Source organism: Erigeron canadensis, chromosome 6 (genome assembly GCF_010389155.1).
Source record: "Erigeron canadensis isolate Cc75 chromosome 6, C_canadensis_v1, whole genome shotgun sequence".
Classification (NCBI taxonomy): domain Eukaryota; kingdom Viridiplantae; phylum Streptophyta; class Magnoliopsida; order Asterales; family Asteraceae; genus Erigeron; species Erigeron canadensis.
Genome location: NC_057766.1, coordinates 33,570,065 through 33,588,999, shown reverse-complemented (window position 1 = coordinate 33,588,999; position 18,935 = coordinate 33,570,065). Strand labels below are relative to the sequence as shown.

Below are 18,935 nucleotides of genomic sequence, written 5' to 3'. Positions count from 1 at the left end.
AAACCAAAACCGAACCATAACTTTCGGTTTTCAAACAACCAAAACCAACAACCATTGGTTTTTTCGGTTCGAATTTTTCAGCTTGATTTCATGTTTTTTTTTCAAAAAATTTTTTTGTTCAGTTAAGCTTTTGCTCACCTCATTCAAAAGATCTTCTAAATAATTAAGAATTGTATCTGAATTAAATGCATCACAACAAGTTTGATGACTGATGATTCATTTCATTTCATGTTTTAAAACTTCGATTACAATTTAAAATATTGGCCGGATTTGCGAACCTTTTCTTTCTTTTCTTTTCTCTTATAAAGAAAAACTAAGGATGTAAATGTTTTCTTGTACTTAACTTTTTTCATTTTCGTTCATATAACGTACAACATACTAATGCTAGCTTAATCATCGAATTAATTCAAGTCATGCATTTAATTGGGCTAATAGTTGATGCAAGAAGTCGCTTAAATGAGTGATTTGGGGTGGATAATGTGGCTTTGAGATACATATATATGTTTTGCTTCATGTTGGGGTGTTTAATTATAACCAAAAGAAGTAAAAGATTAGAAGTTTTCTATAAATTATATATACACCATCTCTCTCCTTAATAAAGCAAGGTTCCCTTAGCCTAATGCCTTCTAAAATTTTGCCAGGTGGCAACATTGCCCTTTCATTAGCTTAATTTTTGTTTAAAATTTTGTTTTAACGACAAAATAAAAAATAAATAAACAATTAACAAAACAAAATAATAACTATCAAAACCAAAGGTAAAGTATATGAATATGAATAAAGCAGAAACATCAACATTATTAACAATCAACAACTAACAATAAATCAAAATCAAACAGAAACATCAAGTTTTCATCTTAAAGTGTTATTCTTGGTTGAATTTTCAGATTTCGTTTCAATTTTGGATTTTTATTCTCTCTAAAAACCTAAAACCATCAAAATAGGAAGAAGAATTTTCATTTTCTATATAATCTCTCTACAAATCTTGATCCATGAAAAACGAAGAACAATTCAATATATGCATCAGGTTAATCTTAAAGTGTTATTCTTGGTTGAATTTTCAGATTCGATATGTTCTCCAAACTCCGATTGATGAACATCGGCCTTGCATATGGTAAAAGTAAATCAGGTATCTTTAAACATTAATTTAGGGTTTTCATTTTCTTTGTTATTGTGACTCGTGATATATTTAAAACCCGGTTCTGAAGATATACACAAATCTCTCTCTAAAACACGGTTTTGAAAATAGTTTCTAAAATTCTTGGATTTTAACACGATGACAAGAGATTTTGGAAAAAAAATCTTTGTGAATTATATGAAGATTCAATTTTCAACTTTTTTGTGAGACGATATATATATATTTGTGTATATCTTCAGAATTATATAAAAATTTAATTTCCTACTTTTTTTAGTTGTTGATATATATATTTGTCTATATCTTCATACCCGAAATTTGTATAAATCAAACCAATTATTTGTCCAACATGATCCGATTCAACATTAAAGATAATTAACATAATTGAAGATTCATTTTCCTACTTTACTCCAACAACCTTTTCTACATATCTTCATAATTTTTATAAAGATTGTATTTTTACATGTATATATAGTCCCACAAAATCCCTTGATCAATGTCAAATCAATTACGCCTTTTCTCTTACTATCTCTTATAATCTCAACCACACTATAAGAAATTGATATGGCTGCTGAAAACTTTTCCCTGGTCAGCGAAATTAATGGGGAAACTGACGGTTGGAAGATCAAAGTTATGATAATGAGGCTCTAGAAGCAGACAATCCCAATGTTACTTCAAGTATTGACATGGTCTTAGTTGACGAGCAGGTAAAAAAACATGAGTTATATAACAAGTTTGTATATTGTTAGTCATTATGTCCAGACTTTGTTCCACTTAATGATAATTGTTAGATATGTGATATATAACAAGTTTGTATATTGGAAATGCAGGGAACCAGAATACAAGCTACTGTCAAACGGAACCTGATTGGTCAGTTTGATGCCTTACTACAGGAAGGTGGAGTCCGTGTTCTGTCAAAGTTTGGCGTGGCGGAGAACAGTGGTAGGTTACTCTTGACAAGGCACCCTTGTAAGCTGAACTTTTACCGTCACACAACTGTGAGGATGTCCAATGACTGGACTGGTCCAGCTCAATCATTTCAACTTCGTTCGTTCAATGACATCTTGGCAAGGGATTCTGAGGCAGCGTATTCCTTTGGTATGTACAATTGTTTACGTAATTATATAGGTTATATAAATATATTGGGTGTTAATAAAGAACTACCTTTTCATATGCAATTGGTGAGATCATCCAGTGTGAAGATACCAAGGTTATGAACACAAAAGAAAAGGAAAGGCGTGTCAAAAGTCTTCAACTTCAGAACGAAGAGTACGTCGACTTATTTATCTGTTGATACTATGCATATGTTTTTGTTAAAAAATAAATATGTTTTAGCATGTTTACCTTATGTTGGTCTAACACATTCCCTTTTTCCTACAAGGGGAACCAAGCTGATGGGTGCTCTTTGGGATGAGCACGCCAACAAACTGGATGCATTCCTGGCAGATCCCCATAGGAGTGACACCCGTGTCATTATGCTGCTGCAGTTTGCAAAACTGGGCGAATGGGCAAGTATGTACTACTCGGTTGAACAAATACGCTGATTTATTAAATTACCATTGTTAGTACTTATTCAATTCAATGTGTTTTTGCCCGTACAGATGAGCCACAAATCTCCAACTCAATGTTCGGATCGAAAATCCTGATTAATGAAGATTTACCAACATTTGCTGAGTTCAAAGACAGGTTTAGTAAATTTGTTACTTAAAAATTTACATATAATCGATGATTTTGGTTGTGAATACACATTTTTGTGTTCAAAAATGTATAGGTTGATGAATGTCCATGTTGACCCAACGGCTGAGAGGCTTTTGTCATCAGCCACCGTCTTTTCTAACCCCGTTGAATATTGGTCAAGATTTGAACACAAGGACATTGATGAGCTAATGGACATCACCGAGGTAACTATTATTTATGATAACGATAGTGGCAGCAACTACTAACCATATTAAAAACTTGCATTATCCCTATTCACAACCACAACTCACATTTAAGTAGACTTGATAATCTGATTTTAATGGTCATAATACATTGAGTAGCCTACTGGATGTGTTGTTGTGGGTACTATTATCAGAATCCAGAACGAAAACGGTTGGTTCTATTGCTTGCACCAAATGCTCTAAAAAGGTTGAGCGTCTTTACCAACTGGTGGATGAGAATACTGATGATGAGGGTGTTGCGTGCTTTGAATGTGGTGTGATAACAGATGTCTATCCCAAGTATGCATATACTTCTATAGTACTTTAGTTAAAATGCAAATATCCCACTGTTTGTTAATTGATGGTAAACTATTAAATTTCAGAATCAAGTTGCAGGTGCGTGTGCAAGATGCAACCGGTTCCATCTCTTTGGTGGTTTTTGAAAGAGATGTGACAGGTTATGTGTACAAACCAGCATCCCAGTTGATTAGCCAGGCCAACAATGTACGCATCGTATAAGCTTTCTACATTAAAATTCATAATAACTTTGAGCATTTTATAGTGATACAATCAGCTTTTATTTTATTGTCTAGGGTGATCATTTTGAGTTGTTCCCAGCTGAGTTTAACATGTTTGTCAGTAAGCGATTTGCTTTTAAAATCAAGGTGTCAAGTTACAACATCGACAACAACTATTATGTTTATACTGTGAACAAGTTATATGATGAGGAGGGTATTATTGATTCTATCCTTAAAAGGGCACATGGTGATGAGGTATTGACGATAAATATCCCTAATTTATTTTAAAAAAAAGTTCATTCGCAAACTTTAACTTATAGTAATACTTCTATTTTTGCCGAAATGTATCAGGATTCCCCATCTGATGTTGATCCACGTGCTATTTCCCAACTGCCATTACTTCCTGCCCTGTCTGCAAAGGTATATTCAAGTCGAGTTCCACACTTTAATGTTGGTTTTTATATTCAAAAGCAGAGATATTTAAACAATTGCTGAACGAGTAACTTGGTTTTATTGCCCCATAGGACGCTGTTTCTGGCACTGGTGAAACTTCCATGCCCGTGGAAGCTATGAAAAGCACAGCGTCAAGTCCAGGATCAAAGAAAGTGGTGTATGATGATGAAGAACTGGTCGTCACAGGCTCTGTTACAAAGGGGCGTCCAGATCTGCACAAAATGAAGATTCCGAAGTTACAGAAGTTTTAAAAACTTCTCATCACCACAACTGCCAAGTTTCAGTTTTAATTTCCTGTCCTTTCTTCAACTTCATGACATTTTGTGTCGTTTCGTTATCCTTTTGGTTGTTTGGTAGTTTTACTCCATAGAGCAGCATGTGATAAGGTATTTATCAAATATAATACCACGTAACACTTGAAATTAACTTTCTTTTATTTCAATTATCTTAACACACATTATTTGAACTAATTTAAAATAGGATGGCTCATCTGATGTTGATCTCCAAGTGTTAAATGAACTACCATCAACTATTGGACTTAACAAAGAGGTACAACTTATTACATGCCAAACTTTTATTATTGAACCTTAAACTTGAACACGAAAACTGTTATACATATATTAGATTATTTCTAATTTTAAACATAAATAGGATGTTGTGTTCGGGACGAGTGAAATAGCCGGTACTGCCTCAAGTTCAGGTTCTAAGAAAGTGGTTGAACATGAAGATGTAGATGTTCATAAAATGAAAGTTCCAAAGCTACAAAACTAATTCTCATAAACACACCTCCTACTCGAAGAATCCATTTGATATTTCATGTTTTCTTTAAATGTTTTACCTTTTACATTTTTTAGTAATATATTGTTTCGCTACAATTTTATTTTATTGATTTCATGGAACTTAGAGTCGCCCAAAAAACTATGTATGGAATCATTATAGGTGATTTAATTAAATATTGTGGTTAATTGGATAAACGCACTTACAAGTATTTCAATATATAAAATTTATATGTATTTTGCTACTCATACCCGAGTATCACCCGGGTTGATTAGCTAGTTAAATATATTTCACGATACCATAAACATACCATACACCATTTTTAAATACATCTAAAAAGATGATGTATGGGTCATCATTTTTCTCTATATCTATATTGCTTTCTTTTTTTTTTAACTTTTTCTTCATGTTCAAAATTACAAAACTCAATTAATTAAACAGGTTGAACTAATTACGCAAAATACGTACTCAGGATATAATTATATATTTTGTTCTCAATATTCCACATTATTAATATTATTAATATTAATTAAGATTAAGATATCATTTTCATTTTATTTTTAAAATATATATGAAGATAGCGCGAATCACATTTCAAGTTGGATAAAAATTTTGCTGTTGACTAATTCTTCATATCTAGTTTTAGACAAGCTTTGCACGAAACACAATTTTAAATAAAAATAAGAAATATAAAACAAATTTATGTTTTCGATATTTTAGCAATTTTTTTAACACATGTATAAGGTTTATTAATTAGACTTGATAAACAATTTTGGTATAACAACATACACTCTTTGTGAATACAATATTCGCTTATCCAAAGGCCGCTTTTTTAGATGTAAGGCAAAGCGGAGAACTGGCTAAGACTGGATTATTTAAGGGTCTGATTTTTTTTTTTTTTTTTTCGGTGTATATATAAAAAGTCTATATATGTAATTAACTAAATTCATTATAAATTTTCTCAATTATCCAAAAATTAAACCATATGATTTAAGTTCACATAAAAAAAACCCACTAATCCAACTTTTATTAATGGATGAAATAGAGCAAAGTATATTGAGAAATGTGAATTGTGTAATGTTTTTTCTTTTAATCGGTTGCAAATTCTCTCTCTCCTCACCATTTTTCCCACTTTTCTTTTTGTTGGGAAGGGACCAAATATATGTTATATACTCCGTAATTGTTTATTATCATTAAGTAATAGGACAAAAGACATGAACTTAGGGTGGACGGTGTACCCCGAAGAATAAGCAGGTATTGCTTGGTCACCGGGTTGAACACCATTCTGCCTATAGTATGACGCGTTTGGTTCGCGAAATGTTTTTGGATGGAATGAAATCTATTGAAGGAATTGGAATCTGATAAAATGGAATTTGATGAAATGTTTTTCATTTTTTGAAGATTTAAGGGAGAGACGGAATGAGATTCCTTCCCCCATCCCCATGGAATGGAGATTCCATCAAATGAGGGAATGTTGACATTCCAACAGAATGATATTCCTTCATCATTGAGCAACCAAACGCACTAAGGAATGAAATTCAATTCCAATTCCATCAAATTCCATCAGAATCTGCGAACCAAACGCGACCTTAATGGGTGGGGAGGGAATTGGGGAGGGTGGTGTCCGACTTCCTCTTTCTTTCTTTTTTTCCCCTCTGTCTTTTTCTTGGTTCTTTTGTCTTTATTTAGGTGGAAAAGAGTGGGAGGAGTGGTGATGTATTCCGTGAAGGTGGAGAAAAAATGAGTAAAAATGGTGGGAAAAATTGGGGAGGAGTGTTAAAGTACTTCCCCCACCCTTATAAACTTTGTCTATTGGAACTATATCTCTTTTTTTTTCTATGTATATCTATAATCCTTTATAATAATTATCAATCTCATATTTTTAAAAAGTATTAGAAATGGTTAGATGCAAAATTACTAAATTACCCTCACTAAATACCATTATGAAAAAAGTTTTTATAAATAACCAAATTTGTCCGTAATGAATTAATTTATAATCTAAACCTTTATTTAAATAATTAATACTTTAATCCCTTATCTTCTAAAATAATCTACTATCACCTTTATATCAGATTACATCATTTCACACCGCCACCACCAATAACACCGTCACCGACATCACTAGATCGTCGTCCCCACCACCGTCGTCGCATTATGCGGATACCATGCTAGTAGATAATCATATAAACTGTGGCTATGTGAACTATAAACAAAGCACCTGAACTACATTAACTCATTCCTCACCAATTTCCACACTTTTCATTTTAAAGGGGTGTTTGGTTCGTATAACTTCATAAAATCATAATTCTATTATATATCCTTTTTGATTAGCAAAATGTAATTCAGATTCCATTCAATTAGCTGTTTGTTCGAAATGAAATGGAATTCAAAATTACTTAACATATTGGATGGAAAGTTAAAATTCCATTGGAATTCAAATTTTTAAAAGAATAAAATCTTTTATAATTATTGTTTGAAATTATAATAGTAATATTAGTTATAATATATTATAAAACTATATTTATCAATAATAATTGTTATTATTATTATTATTTATGTTATTAAATTATTTTGTTTATTGTTCATAATTATTATTTAATAAATTTTTAGTTTATAAGAAACTAATTTTAGCTTTTACAGTTTAATATCATTCTATGTATATAAAATTTTTGAAAATATTTATATAAATGTTATAAATATTTACAAAACTTAATATTATTCTATAAAAAATATATTTACATAAATATTATGTAAATATGTTAAATAGTATTCTTTTTAATAATTTAATAATATATATACTTATTAACTTTTTCCATTATTATTATTTTTATTATGAATTTCATTCATTTCCGGTTAACCAAACTCAAATAGATTATAATTAATTCAAATTCAAATTCTATCGAATTTTAATTTCATCACATTCAAATCCCTTTGACAAACTGAAATTTATTGAAACAATTTCTCTCTTATTTACTTTTATATATTCAAACCATTTATTTAAAGCGATTTGGCGGAAGTCCTCTCACCTTAAGAACTTACTCCATGTCCCCATTTTAAATTAACTAAACAAATGTCCGCACAATACGGTGGTGTGATGACGGCGACAATGGTGGTGGTGGTGACGACGGTTAGTGATGTCGGTGTGATTATGGTATGTTATTTTAAAGGTTGAGGTATATACGTTATAAATAATGTTATTAAGAGTATTATGTTAATATATACTATAAGACAGTTGAACTAATGACTTATTAATCAATCAAATCGCTCAATTTCATCAAATTGGTCATCGCTTATATCATCATTTAGATTAACTATAAATAAAAAATCTTAATAATCGATCATTATCCAAATATATTATTACATTAGTATTTAAATTAACTTGTGGAAAAAGTCTCATTAATTTACACTTTTTTGTTTTTCAACAGTAATTTACACTTTTTACTCATGATAAATACTTAATTTATATACCGTATATTTTTACTCATCAACTTGAGATGATTTTTTAAAAAAGTTTAAAAAAGTATTTATATTTAACTTTTTAAAGTTACAATTGTTACTCAAATCAAGAGTCCTAATTGTTATCAAAATTTATGAAAACAATCATAATTGTTATCTAATTATCATAGGACAAGTGAATGAAATAAACCTATTCGTGTTATGATCAACAACGTGATCAAATACATATACTTGAATGTCAAGTACAAGATCACAATTATTTTTATATTTTAATTCTCAATTATCTTTCATAGTAATATCACATTATTAGTACAACTGGTTTTAAAAATTCCATAATAGATAAATTATTGTAGTATGTGTCTTGTGGTATCACTACGGCAAATAAATTCATCAATATGTCTCAGCTAATAATAACAGTGACGAACCTGTGATTATTGTACTACAACTTGTAAAGTATAACACTTAGAACCGATATATTCAAAATTATAAGCTTTTATGAATTAAATGTATGAAAATCTAATACTGATAATATCATAAACCTCGTGTCCAGTGTTGAACACGAGTCTAAAATCTAATATCTAAAATGAAGATATTTAAATTAGTGAATAAAAGAATAAGTATTTTGGTGTTATTAACTAGTTAAATAAAAATAAATAAATAAATAAATACTTTATAATACAGTAGAAATATTCAAAATAGTAGAGATAACTTGAGGGTGATCACCTGGTTTCACACGAGGGAGGGGCCCCCATGAATAAGCTGCAATCCTGTTAATCCAACAAAGTAAAAACCAAAAGTCAAGACTTTAGATATTACCAAGCCCGAATTATAATTAGTTTAGCTGGGTGTTATCCAAATTAAGTTAGTCATCGATCATGAACCTGCCGCTTACCTGTAATAATCTTTAGTGTAAATTACTTCTTATTTTTTAAATGTGTATTTCTATGCTTTTTTATGTCAACCCTCGATCAAACGTGACATTCATTTCACCAATTAATCATCACCTTTTTTTATATGTCTATAGTAAGTCTATATATGATTGATATAATCTATTGGTTATCCAAAATCCACAAATTCATATTCAATCTTTCTCATTTTAGAGTAAAAACCAAACATGTTTCCATTTATATCTTCCGCATTAACTCTTCTTCTTTCACCCATCAAACTTTTCATCCATGAAGACTTCCATCACGTCTTTCACAGGATGCCGCTCACTGACAAGTTCCTTTTCATGGTAGATGATCTGTATATGCACGCGCGTACAATATACGGGCACCATGCACGCGCACTGCTAATTTAAATCTTAAGTTTTTATAAATAACCAAAACAATACATTATAATCAATCTTAACGGTTTCATTGTTTTTTATTTGTAGATTATTCATGGTGCTGACAAGTTAGGAATCCATTGGTATCGTTTGCCCGTTTTCTTGGGGCTGATATACCTAGCCATACGGAGGTATCTTCATGATGAGTACAATTTGCTTAACGTTGGGAAAACTCCGGTAGGTGTTCGGTTCAATCCTGGCGACTTTCCGTTCAGGACAGCTGATGGGAAGTTCAATGACCCTTTCAATGAAGGCGCCGGAAGTGAAGGGACTTTCTTTGGCCGAAACATGCCTCCAGTTGATCAGAATGATAATAAGGTACATATATAATAATGCTTGCTAGCTGGTCGCAGAGACGGGGACAAAATGTAAAAAATTCATGATAATTAAACAAATCTGAAATGAGGCAAAATTTTAAAACTTATAAAAAAAAATTTTAAATATATCAATGATAAAATTTCAATCTTGACGGGGGTTTTGCCTCCCTTTACTTGGTACCCCGGGCTCTTTCTAATATTTACGTACGTTAATTAGACTTGTTTAATACAAGTTTATATTCTAGAAATCTAGAATTACCTTTATAGCAGCCGATCGATCGAGGGAGAAGTGGTTAACATTTTTTCATACCAAAAACAAGTGATATGTGGGATTCGATACATGTTTAATTATATATAGTGTGTTGAGATTAATTAATTAAATGTGCTTGAATTAATATTATGATGTCAATTATGGTGCAGGGGAAACGAGGGAGTACTGGAAAAGGAAGGTGGCTGACATCACTGTTGTTTAAAGGTGGAAGCTGCCGATGTTGGGGATTTAATGGCTCCAAGAACCAGCCGTCATCAACGTCGGGGAATTATCCACGGCAAGAACTGGTCGGTATTTATTGGAGTTGTACGTTATAATTTAAAAATAATAAAAATAAAAAAAATTCTCCAAAATCTTAATGGGGTGTTTCTCAAACAAACTTATGAAATCCGTAAGTCAACAACATTTAAAAAAAAAAAAAGTAATAGTAAATCAAAGCTTTTTCCGGGAATATATGCTTGCAACGAAAGTCGCACATATGCACTTTCCGAAATATTGAACTATAGGTTGAAGTTAGGCCGGTCATTATAGGAGCGCCCTCCCTGCATCCGACGCATACCAACGGGAGGACGCAATTAGCACGGCTGCGTCTTTCTTCGCATCTAAGTCGTTTGTTTTAGGTATAGACGTGCGTTTTTACTTGCTAGCGGGTCCTGATCTCTAATTTGTTAACTTTTAAAATTTTTTAAAAAAAAAGTGCAGGTGTGTGTGATGTGTGTGTAGTGTATATATATATATATATATATATATATATATATATATATATAGGTGTAGGGGTAGTGTTAATGTGAGAACCACTAATATGGAGAGAACCGTGAAAACCACTAGTTTTCCTCTCTCTTTTTTTTTTGTGTCGTTTTTTATTTTTTTAATTTTTATTTTTCATTTTTTGAAAACTTTTTTTGTTTTTTTATTTTCTTTTAACAAAAACCCATTCCAAAAAAAAAGAAAAGTTTTTGTAAAAAATATATGGGTTACGTGTTAAGAAAATATATGGATACGGTACAGGCGTTGCCCTACATCTGTTCTAAAGGGATTGTCACCGGACGCATTTGAGAATGGTATGGATTTGATGGGCGACGATCCAAAAGATGGTGCCGGTTGTTACGTCACAGGCGTAGCCCTTAATTATAAGGGCAAATCCCTTAGAAATGATTTTTCAATAGTTCTCACGGTTCTCATCATATATGTTGGTTCTCACTTGATCCCTTCTCTATAGGTGTATATATATATATCATACGAAGAAGATGCTCCGTATTATATTTTATATAATTTAATTAATATGAACTTTAGTTTTAACCCCTAAACTTTAAGTTATTTAAGAAATAAATTTTATAGTTTTAAAAATTTTACTTTTAAACCCTAATTTCCTATCTAGATTTTGTTATAAATTATATAAAATTTGTTATTATAATTAATAAAAGTTTTACTTAATTTGTTTTTCTAATTTAGTTTAATTTTGTGAAAAAGAAAAAAGGAATAATAAAATAATAGATTAAAAGTAAAAGAAGTGGGTAGTATAAGGAGGGAGCCGGTGGTGTTCTTGGGGTATTCTATGAGAGAAAAAACTAATGAATAATAAAAGAAGTGGGTAAGAAGTAGCTATTATAAAGAGCAACCTTATTATAATACGAATTTGGAATACCCACACTTCCAATAAATAATTTTTGCTTTAGCAAAAAGTAATTTACGTAGTACCTTATATATAACTCTAGACACGGTCATCATTAAAAAAACTGAATTATTGTCGAACGAAACTAACTTGGAGGTAGTGTGAGTAGTTGCCCCATGCCTATATTGATACAATGTAATTTTTTCTAACTTGCCATCTTAATTTGCTCATATTCTGGCTCCATCTTTTATTATTGTTGTAGACATAATTTGAGTTTTTCGAACCATGACATACTTGTTCTAAAATAGTTTTTTTTAAAATTATTATCGGGTTTTATTAATTAATTGTTTCAGAAAACATCTCATGATTTCTCCAAATGTTTTCATGTTTGAGTTGACTTATCCTAAAAGGTTAATTAAAAAAATCGTTCATGTGATTTATTAAATATTACATGTTTTATCCCCACTTTGCCTAAATTACAGTTTTGATCCTTGAATTTGGACCTCCATCAAAAGTTTTGGTGTAAAAACATTGACTTTTTAATGTTGACTTGGACCAAATGTGTGAATGAAAGTCAAAAGTCAGATCAAAACCGTAATTTAATGATAGAGGTAATCCCTGTAAATTTTAACAACTTACATGGACGGTTTTTGTAATTAACTTTACCCTAAGATATACGTTAAAATATGACAAAAAGTGTTCTCTAATGATAAACAAGTATGGGCACACATTTGCTCTTATCGATCTTTAAGAAAACCTGGTTATCTTAAACTAGCTAGCGTATAATCTTAAACTAGCTAGCGTATAGTAACCATTAATTTTTTAACACTTAAATTAACTTTAGATGCATGCTTCTACTTGTCAATTCTTTCTCCATTGGCATCATCATATCGAATTTACCTGACAATACCAATGTCAATGTCAAAACTTGCCAAAAACAAAAAAGATGGAAATGCCAATGTCATATTGAGCCTATACAATTTATCTACTACAAATTACTTAATTACAATCTAGCTTCCTCGGCCAAAATCAAACTTGTATATATATCTAAAATGTCTAATTTTTTCGCAGCTACTAAAACCAGATCCGATGGTGGTGGCGACAAAGCTTCTAACACGCAGACAACTTATAGACACCGGAAAACAATTTAACATGATTGCTGCATCATGGATTCAGTTCATGATTCATGATTGGATTGATCATCTTGAGGAAACACAACAGGTTTAATTAGTTTGGTCATATATATTAATTATATCCTTGTATTCATATTAATCGACCAAAATGTATATATTTTTAATCTAAGTAGAATATAGTTGAACTTATAATATATGCATCATGGTTGGATTTAAATCAGATTGAGCTGACGGCCCCTGAAGAAGTAGCGAGTCAATGCCCTCTCAAAACATTCAAGTTTTACAAGACCAAAGAAGTTGACACTGGTTTTCATAATATCAAGAAAGGTCACCTTAACATCAGAACTCCTTGGTGGTACATATGCATGATCAATTCCTATATATCTATATATATCAATCATATATCTTCATAAGGAATTGATATGGTGGACAATGATATTTATATTTGTGACTTATGATGATTAACACATTGGCCACCTGATGATTTAGGGACGGAAGTGCAATATACGGAAGTAACTCAACTAAACTTAACCAATTGAGAACATTTAAAGACGGAAAGCTCAAGATTGGTGAAGACGGCCTTCTCCAACATGATGATGATGGGGTTCCATTATCAGGGGATGTTCGTAATGGTTGGATTGGCCTATCAACCTTGCAAGCCCTTTTTATCCTTGAGCACAATGCCATTTGTGACATGTTGAAGGCACGTTATATATACACACACATCCATTCTCATAATTCAATAATTTTAGTAGTAATCCTAATTTTAAATTTTTAACAAACGGATGATCTAGGAAGAATACCATGATTTGGAAGATGAAGATCTATATCGTCATGCAAGACTAGTAACTTCTGCTATCATTGCCAAAATCCACACTATCGATTGGACAGTCGAGCTTCTTAAAACAGACACACTTCATCTAGCAATGAGAGCTAATTGGTAAATTACTTGAAACTTGAAGGAACTTAGTTAACTAAAATCCTTTTGTATCTGTGTTAATTGACTTATTTATACAAAATGGATTGATATAATTCAGGTATGGTATACTGGGGAAAAGTTTCAAGGACACATTTGGGCATGTTGGAGGACCCATTCTTGGAGGTCTTGTAGGATTAAAGAAATCCAATAACCATGGGGTACCCTACTCGCTAACCGAAGAGTTTGTGAGTGTTTATAGAATGCATTCTCTATTGCCTGATCAGCTATTTATTAGAGATGTCAATTCTGCTTCAGGCCCTAACAAATCTCCCAAGTTGACAAAAAAGTAAGGCCAGATTTTTACTCGATTTCTTAAAGCTTCAATTACCAAAGATGTGACATGTTTTCCTGTGTTACCATTTAAGTTGTCATGTATGAGAATATGAGATCAATAAGTATGTATGTTTGACAAATTTACAGGGTTGACATGATAGATTTGATTGGGAGGGGAGGAGAAAATGAATTATCAAAAATTGGATTTACAACACAAATGGTATCAATGGGACATCAAGCAAGTGGAGCACTTGAATTGTGGAATTATCCGGCATGGCTTAGGGATATTGTGCCTCAAAATGTAGATGGTACAGATCGTCAAGATCATGTCGACTTAGCCTCACTAGAGAGTAAGCATAAACATTCGTTTAGGATTTTATATATTTTTTTTTGTTTGCTACAGACGTATTATTACTAATCAAAACACAACACACAATGTATGGTGCAGTTTATAGGGATAGAGAACGGAATGTAGCAAGATACAACGAATTTCGTAGATCACTTTTCTTGATCCCGATCTCAAAATGGGAGGATCTAACAGATGATCAAGAAGCTATTGACATGTTGCGTGAAGTGTATGACAACGACGTGGAGATGCTTGATTTGTTAGTAGGAATGGCAGCCGAGAAAAAGATCAAAGGTTTTGCCATCAGTGAAACGGCTTTTGTGATATTTATTATCATGGCATCAAGGTACGTTCATCAACTAAAAACACTATCACAAGTGAAACTTTAGAAATGAACAAAAGCAAATCAATTATTATTAATATATATTTGAATTCGGCACGCAGGAGACTTGAAGCAGACAGATTTTTCACGAGTGACTATAACGAAGATGTGTACACGAAGAAGGGATTAGAAAGGGTGAACACAACAGAAAGTTTGAAAGATGTGTTAGACCGACATTACCCAGAGATGACTGATCGATGGATGAACTCAGCAAGTGCTTTTACCGTATGGGATGCTACACCGGAGCCTAATAATCCCGTACCGATATTTTTTCGTGTCCCTAAATGATTGTTTGCATATATATAATTTTTTTTGTATATTCAATGAATTATATAACGTATTTTCTTGTGTATAAGAATTGAAAGTTTATTTATTGTTTAGAATGCTTCTTGTGGAGTGAAGTTAGGAATCATCATTGACATCATTCCATGTATGTATTTTATGTAATAAAATATTATATCGTATTTGTATTTTGTACATACATTTATAAATTTATTTGAGTTTTAATCATGTTTAATAGAGTATAATAATGTCCTAGTTATGGGTATTATTATTCTAATTATAAAAGGTCTACATTTCTACATTATCAATTTTTTTTTTATCTTAAACAACTGACACACACTTGTTGGTTTAGTTTGTTTAATCATACATTAAATGTGAACATCATCTTTATAGCAAATTTGAAGCCTAAAATTAGTAAAAAGTTGTTTATACATGTAATATTTACCATTCATGCATATCAAATCTGCAATTCTCCTAAATTTTTAGGGGAACTAACTTGATTAAATAAGAGTGATACAATTATTCAAGTGTTCTTCCGTGTTTTAACAGTATATACTCTGTTAAATTATGTTCTAGTTAACCTTTAAGTATACACATTGCTCAAGGTTAAACACAACATGATTCAATTATGGTCTCGTATACAATCACTTCTTTTTTACGTCATCAAACATCTGATCCATGCGGATTTCCATGAAAGTTTTCAAAGGATGACACCCACTGACAAGCTTCTCTTCATGGTACATATGAATGAATGAACGTTCTTAACCAGCTCAAGAAAATGATTTAAATAGCATTATGAGATATGATTATTTATGCAGATAATTCATAGTGTAGATAGGTCAGGAATGGAGTGGCACCGTTTACCTGTGTTCATGGGTCTGACATACTTAGCTACACGTCGGCATCTACATAATGCATACAATTTGATTAAAGTCGGGAAAAACTCTGTACGAGTTGGGTATGATCCTGCTGACTTTCCCTACAGGACACCTGATGGAAGATTTAATGATCCTTCCGATGAAACTGCAGGAAGTATACAAACTTTCTTTGGCCGAAACACATTCCCAATTGATGGAAGAAAAAAGGTTTACAGAACGTTTGATATGCCTAATTTGGTTCTTTTTAATCTTATAGTCAATTCAACATCTGCTAGCTATGATATGTACTAAACTACTGGTTTAATTTAGCTAATGAAACCAAATCCTATGGTGGTAGCAACAAAACTTCTGGCACGTAAACAATTCATAGACACCGGAAAACAATTCAACTTGATTGCAGCTTCATGGATTCAGTTCATGATACATGACTGGATGGATCATCTTGAGTCAGCAGAACAGGTTTGACCACATTACACTAAATTTATTGGCTTGATGTATGATATGTATAGTTATATAAACCCATAACCTTTTATACAAATATAACTACATATTGACTTGCATCACAGGTTGAGATGAAGGCACCTGCAGTAGTGGCCTATCAATGCCCTCTCAAATGTTTCAAGTATTACAAGACTAGAAAAGTTAATACTGGTTTGCAGGACATCAAGAAAGGTCATCTTAACATTCGAACTTCTTGGTGGTATGGACATTTAGTATAACTTTGTCTAATAATTGATATACAAAGCAATTGCTAACGATATATTTTAGTTATGCCACCCTTTTTCTCTAATATATATATAGAAAATGTTACTCATCAAAGTACGTACTTTGTGGTATTTTGTAGGGATGGGAGCTCGATATATGGAAGCAACTCTGCTCAATTGCACCAGGTGAGAACGTATAGAGAAGGAAAGCTTAAAATCACAATTGACGGTCTTCTCCAGCATCAAGATAATGGACTGCCAATAGCAGGTGATATTCGTAACAGTTGGATAGGTGTGTCAGCCTTACAAGCCCTTTTCATCCTAGAGCATAATGCCATTTGCGATTCCTTAAAGGTGGATTTTCTAAAATTCCATTCGCGTCATTAACTTCAATTGATCTGTTTTTCTGAATTTCAAACTACTAGTTGTGACCAGGTAGAATACCCTGATCTGGACGATGAGAATCTATATCGTCATGCACGACTAGTAACATCCGCTGTTATGGCTAAGATACACACTATAGATTGGACTGTTCAACTGCTTAAAACCGACACCCTTCTTGCTGGAATGAGAGCCAACTGGTACTGATTTTTAAATCACTCGCTTAACTGCTACGATTACACGTTAAAATTCGTTCAAAGATTCAAATTTTTCCAAAACTTGATTAATTCAGGTATGGTTTGTTTGGAAAAGGAATCAAAGACAGATATGGGCACGTTGGAGGCCCGTATTGGGGTGGTCTTGTAGGCTTAAAGGAACCCAATAATCATGGGGTTCCCTACTCATTAACAGAAGACTTTGTGAGTGTTTACAGAATGCATTCTCTTGCACCTGATCAACTACTCATCAGGGATATTAACTCAGTGCCCGGGCCTAATAAATCTCCAAAATTGAGCCATAAGTAAAAATTTTCACATCCATGTTCTTTGCACCTAGCTAAGAGTGAGATTTAAAATCGCAGCTATGGATTAATATACCTAATTTACAGGATTAACATGGTAAATCTAATTGGGGTAAGAGGAGAGGAGAAATTATCGGAAATTGGATTTACAACACTAATGGTGTCAATGGGACATCAACCATCCGGGGCACTAGAACTATGGAACTATCCAATGTGGCTTAGGGATGTTGTGCCTCACAATGTCGATGGAACAGACCGTTCTGATCGTGTCGATTTGGCTTCACTCGAAAGTAGGCTGGCAAGATTTTGTGGTTTCAACTTATTTATTTTCACCAACTTAGTAATACATTTACTGTTTTCTCAAATTGTTCACCTATATATATAAATGTGTCATGATACAGTTTACAGGGATAGGGAGAGAAATGTCCCAAGATACAATGAGTTTCGTCGATCACTTTTCTTGATCCCGATATCCAAGTGGAGTGATCTTACAGACAAGAAAGAAGCCATTGACACATTGCAAGAAGTGTATGGAGATGATGTCGAACAACTCGATTTAATGGTAGGAATGTTGGCCGAGAAGAAGATTAAAGGGTTTGCTATCTCTGAGACCGCGTTTGAAATATTCCTTCTCATGGCGTCAAGGAGACTCGAAGCAGATAGATTTTTTACCAGCGATTTTAATGAAAAAGTGTACACACAAAAAGGGTTAAATTGGGTAAACACGACAGAGAGCTTAAAAGATGTACTCGATCGACATTACCCAGAGATGACGTATCAATGGATGAACTCGAGTAGTGCCTTTACAGTATGGGATGCTCCACCAGATTCTAACAATCCCATACCAGTTTATCTTCGGATCCCTTGTTGAACTTTATGCATTTTTGTATGGAAAGTGATGAATCCAAAACAAACTTCAGCAATTTAAACCAAATACATATATTTTATACCCCATTTTTTAGCATACAGTACTCCAACCATACAATACAAGGCAAATGAATGTATACTGGTATTTTAGTATTTATTTTTTGCATACATATAATTATGTAATTTAATTTTTAGATTCACTATATAACGGGTTAACATATGTACTGCGGCGGTTGTACATATGTTTGGGTACTATCAAGTTGATTATCAGGAGGCATTTTTGAATGTTCATAATATTTAAGGGTTAAATTTGTAATTGCCTTCAAAAATTTGTACCTAAATGGGTACTGTCTCACAGTATCTATCATTATCTCATAACCGACCCGTAAAATAGTTTGGAGCATTTTA

The 18,935-nt window shown here is 32.4% G+C and overlaps 3 protein-coding genes across 3 annotated transcripts; all 3 read left to right on the top strand.

Annotated features, from left to right (window-relative positions):
- The first annotated feature begins 1,795 nt into the window (after nucleotides 1-1,795).
- Nucleotides 1,796-3,332, top strand: LOC122604753. Its single transcript, XM_043777621.1, has 6 exons — nucleotides 1,796-1,839; nucleotides 1,963-2,230; nucleotides 2,468-2,644; nucleotides 2,734-2,818; nucleotides 2,904-3,033; nucleotides 3,207-3,332. The coding sequence occupies exons 1-6, from the start codon at nucleotides 1,819-1,821 to the stop codon at nucleotides 3,330-3,332; spliced, it is 807 nt and encodes a 268-aa protein (XP_043633556.1). The 5' UTR covers nucleotides 1,796-1,818.
- A 6,002-nt stretch (nucleotides 3,333-9,334) lies between these two features.
- LOC122605464 (alpha-dioxygenase 1-like) lies at nucleotides 9,335-15,359 on the top strand. The gene is made up of 11 exons (XM_043778420.1): nucleotides 9,335-9,489; nucleotides 9,631-9,900; nucleotides 10,320-10,457; nucleotides 12,854-13,003; nucleotides 13,137-13,270; nucleotides 13,405-13,618; nucleotides 13,710-13,855; nucleotides 13,953-14,180; nucleotides 14,315-14,517; nucleotides 14,616-14,859; nucleotides 14,958-15,359. The coding sequence occupies exons 1-11, from the start codon at nucleotides 9,370-9,372 to the stop codon at nucleotides 15,181-15,183; spliced, it is 2,073 nt and encodes a 690-aa protein (XP_043634355.1). The 5' UTR covers nucleotides 9,335-9,369; the 3' UTR covers nucleotides 15,184-15,359.
- Nucleotides 15,360-15,794: 435 nt separating this feature from the next.
- LOC122604752 (alpha-dioxygenase 1-like) lies at nucleotides 15,795-18,531 on the top strand. The gene is made up of 9 exons (XM_043777620.1): nucleotides 15,795-15,914; nucleotides 15,996-16,262; nucleotides 16,365-16,514; nucleotides 16,622-16,755; nucleotides 16,900-17,113; nucleotides 17,195-17,340; nucleotides 17,433-17,660; nucleotides 17,748-17,950; nucleotides 18,062-18,531. The coding sequence occupies exons 1-9, from the start codon at nucleotides 15,795-15,797 to the stop codon at nucleotides 18,529-18,531; spliced, it is 1,932 nt and encodes a 643-aa protein (XP_043633555.1).
- The last annotated feature ends 404 nt before the right edge of the window (nucleotides 18,532-18,935 follow it).

Bases quoted from the DNA above. Each gene is read 5' to 3' on its own strand.
- LOC122604753 (XM_043777621.1), top strand. From the start codon at position 1,819: ATGGTCTTAGTTGACGAGCAG. The intron at 1,840-1,962 runs GTAAAAAAACAT...TTGGAAATGCAG, and splicing joins TGGTCTTAGTTGACGAGCAG to GGAACCAGAATACAAGCTAC. The intron at 2,231-2,467 runs GTATGTACAATT...AATATGTTTTAG, and splicing joins TGAGGCAGCGTATTCCTTTG to CATGTTTACCTTATGTTGGT.
- LOC122605464 (XM_043778420.1), top strand. From the start codon at position 9,370: ATGTTTCCATTTATATCTTCCGCATTAACTCTTCTTCTTTCACCCATC. The intron at 10,458-12,853 runs GTCGGTATTTAT...ATTTTTTCGCAG, and splicing joins ATTATCCACGGCAAGAACTG to CTACTAAAACCAGATCCGAT. The intron at 13,619-13,709 runs GCACGTTATATA...CGGATGATCTAG, and splicing joins CCATTTGTGACATGTTGAAG to GAAGAATACCATGATTTGGA.
- LOC122604752 (XM_043777620.1), top strand. From the start codon at position 15,795: ATGATTCAATTATGGTCTCGTATACAATCACTTCTTTTTTACGTCATC. The intron at 15,915-15,995 runs GTACATATGAAT...TTATTTATGCAG, and splicing joins CTGACAAGCTTCTCTTCATG to ATAATTCATAGTGTAGATAG. The intron at 17,951-18,061 runs GTAGGCTGGCAA...GTCATGATACAG, and splicing joins CGATTTGGCTTCACTCGAAA to TTTACAGGGATAGGGAGAGA.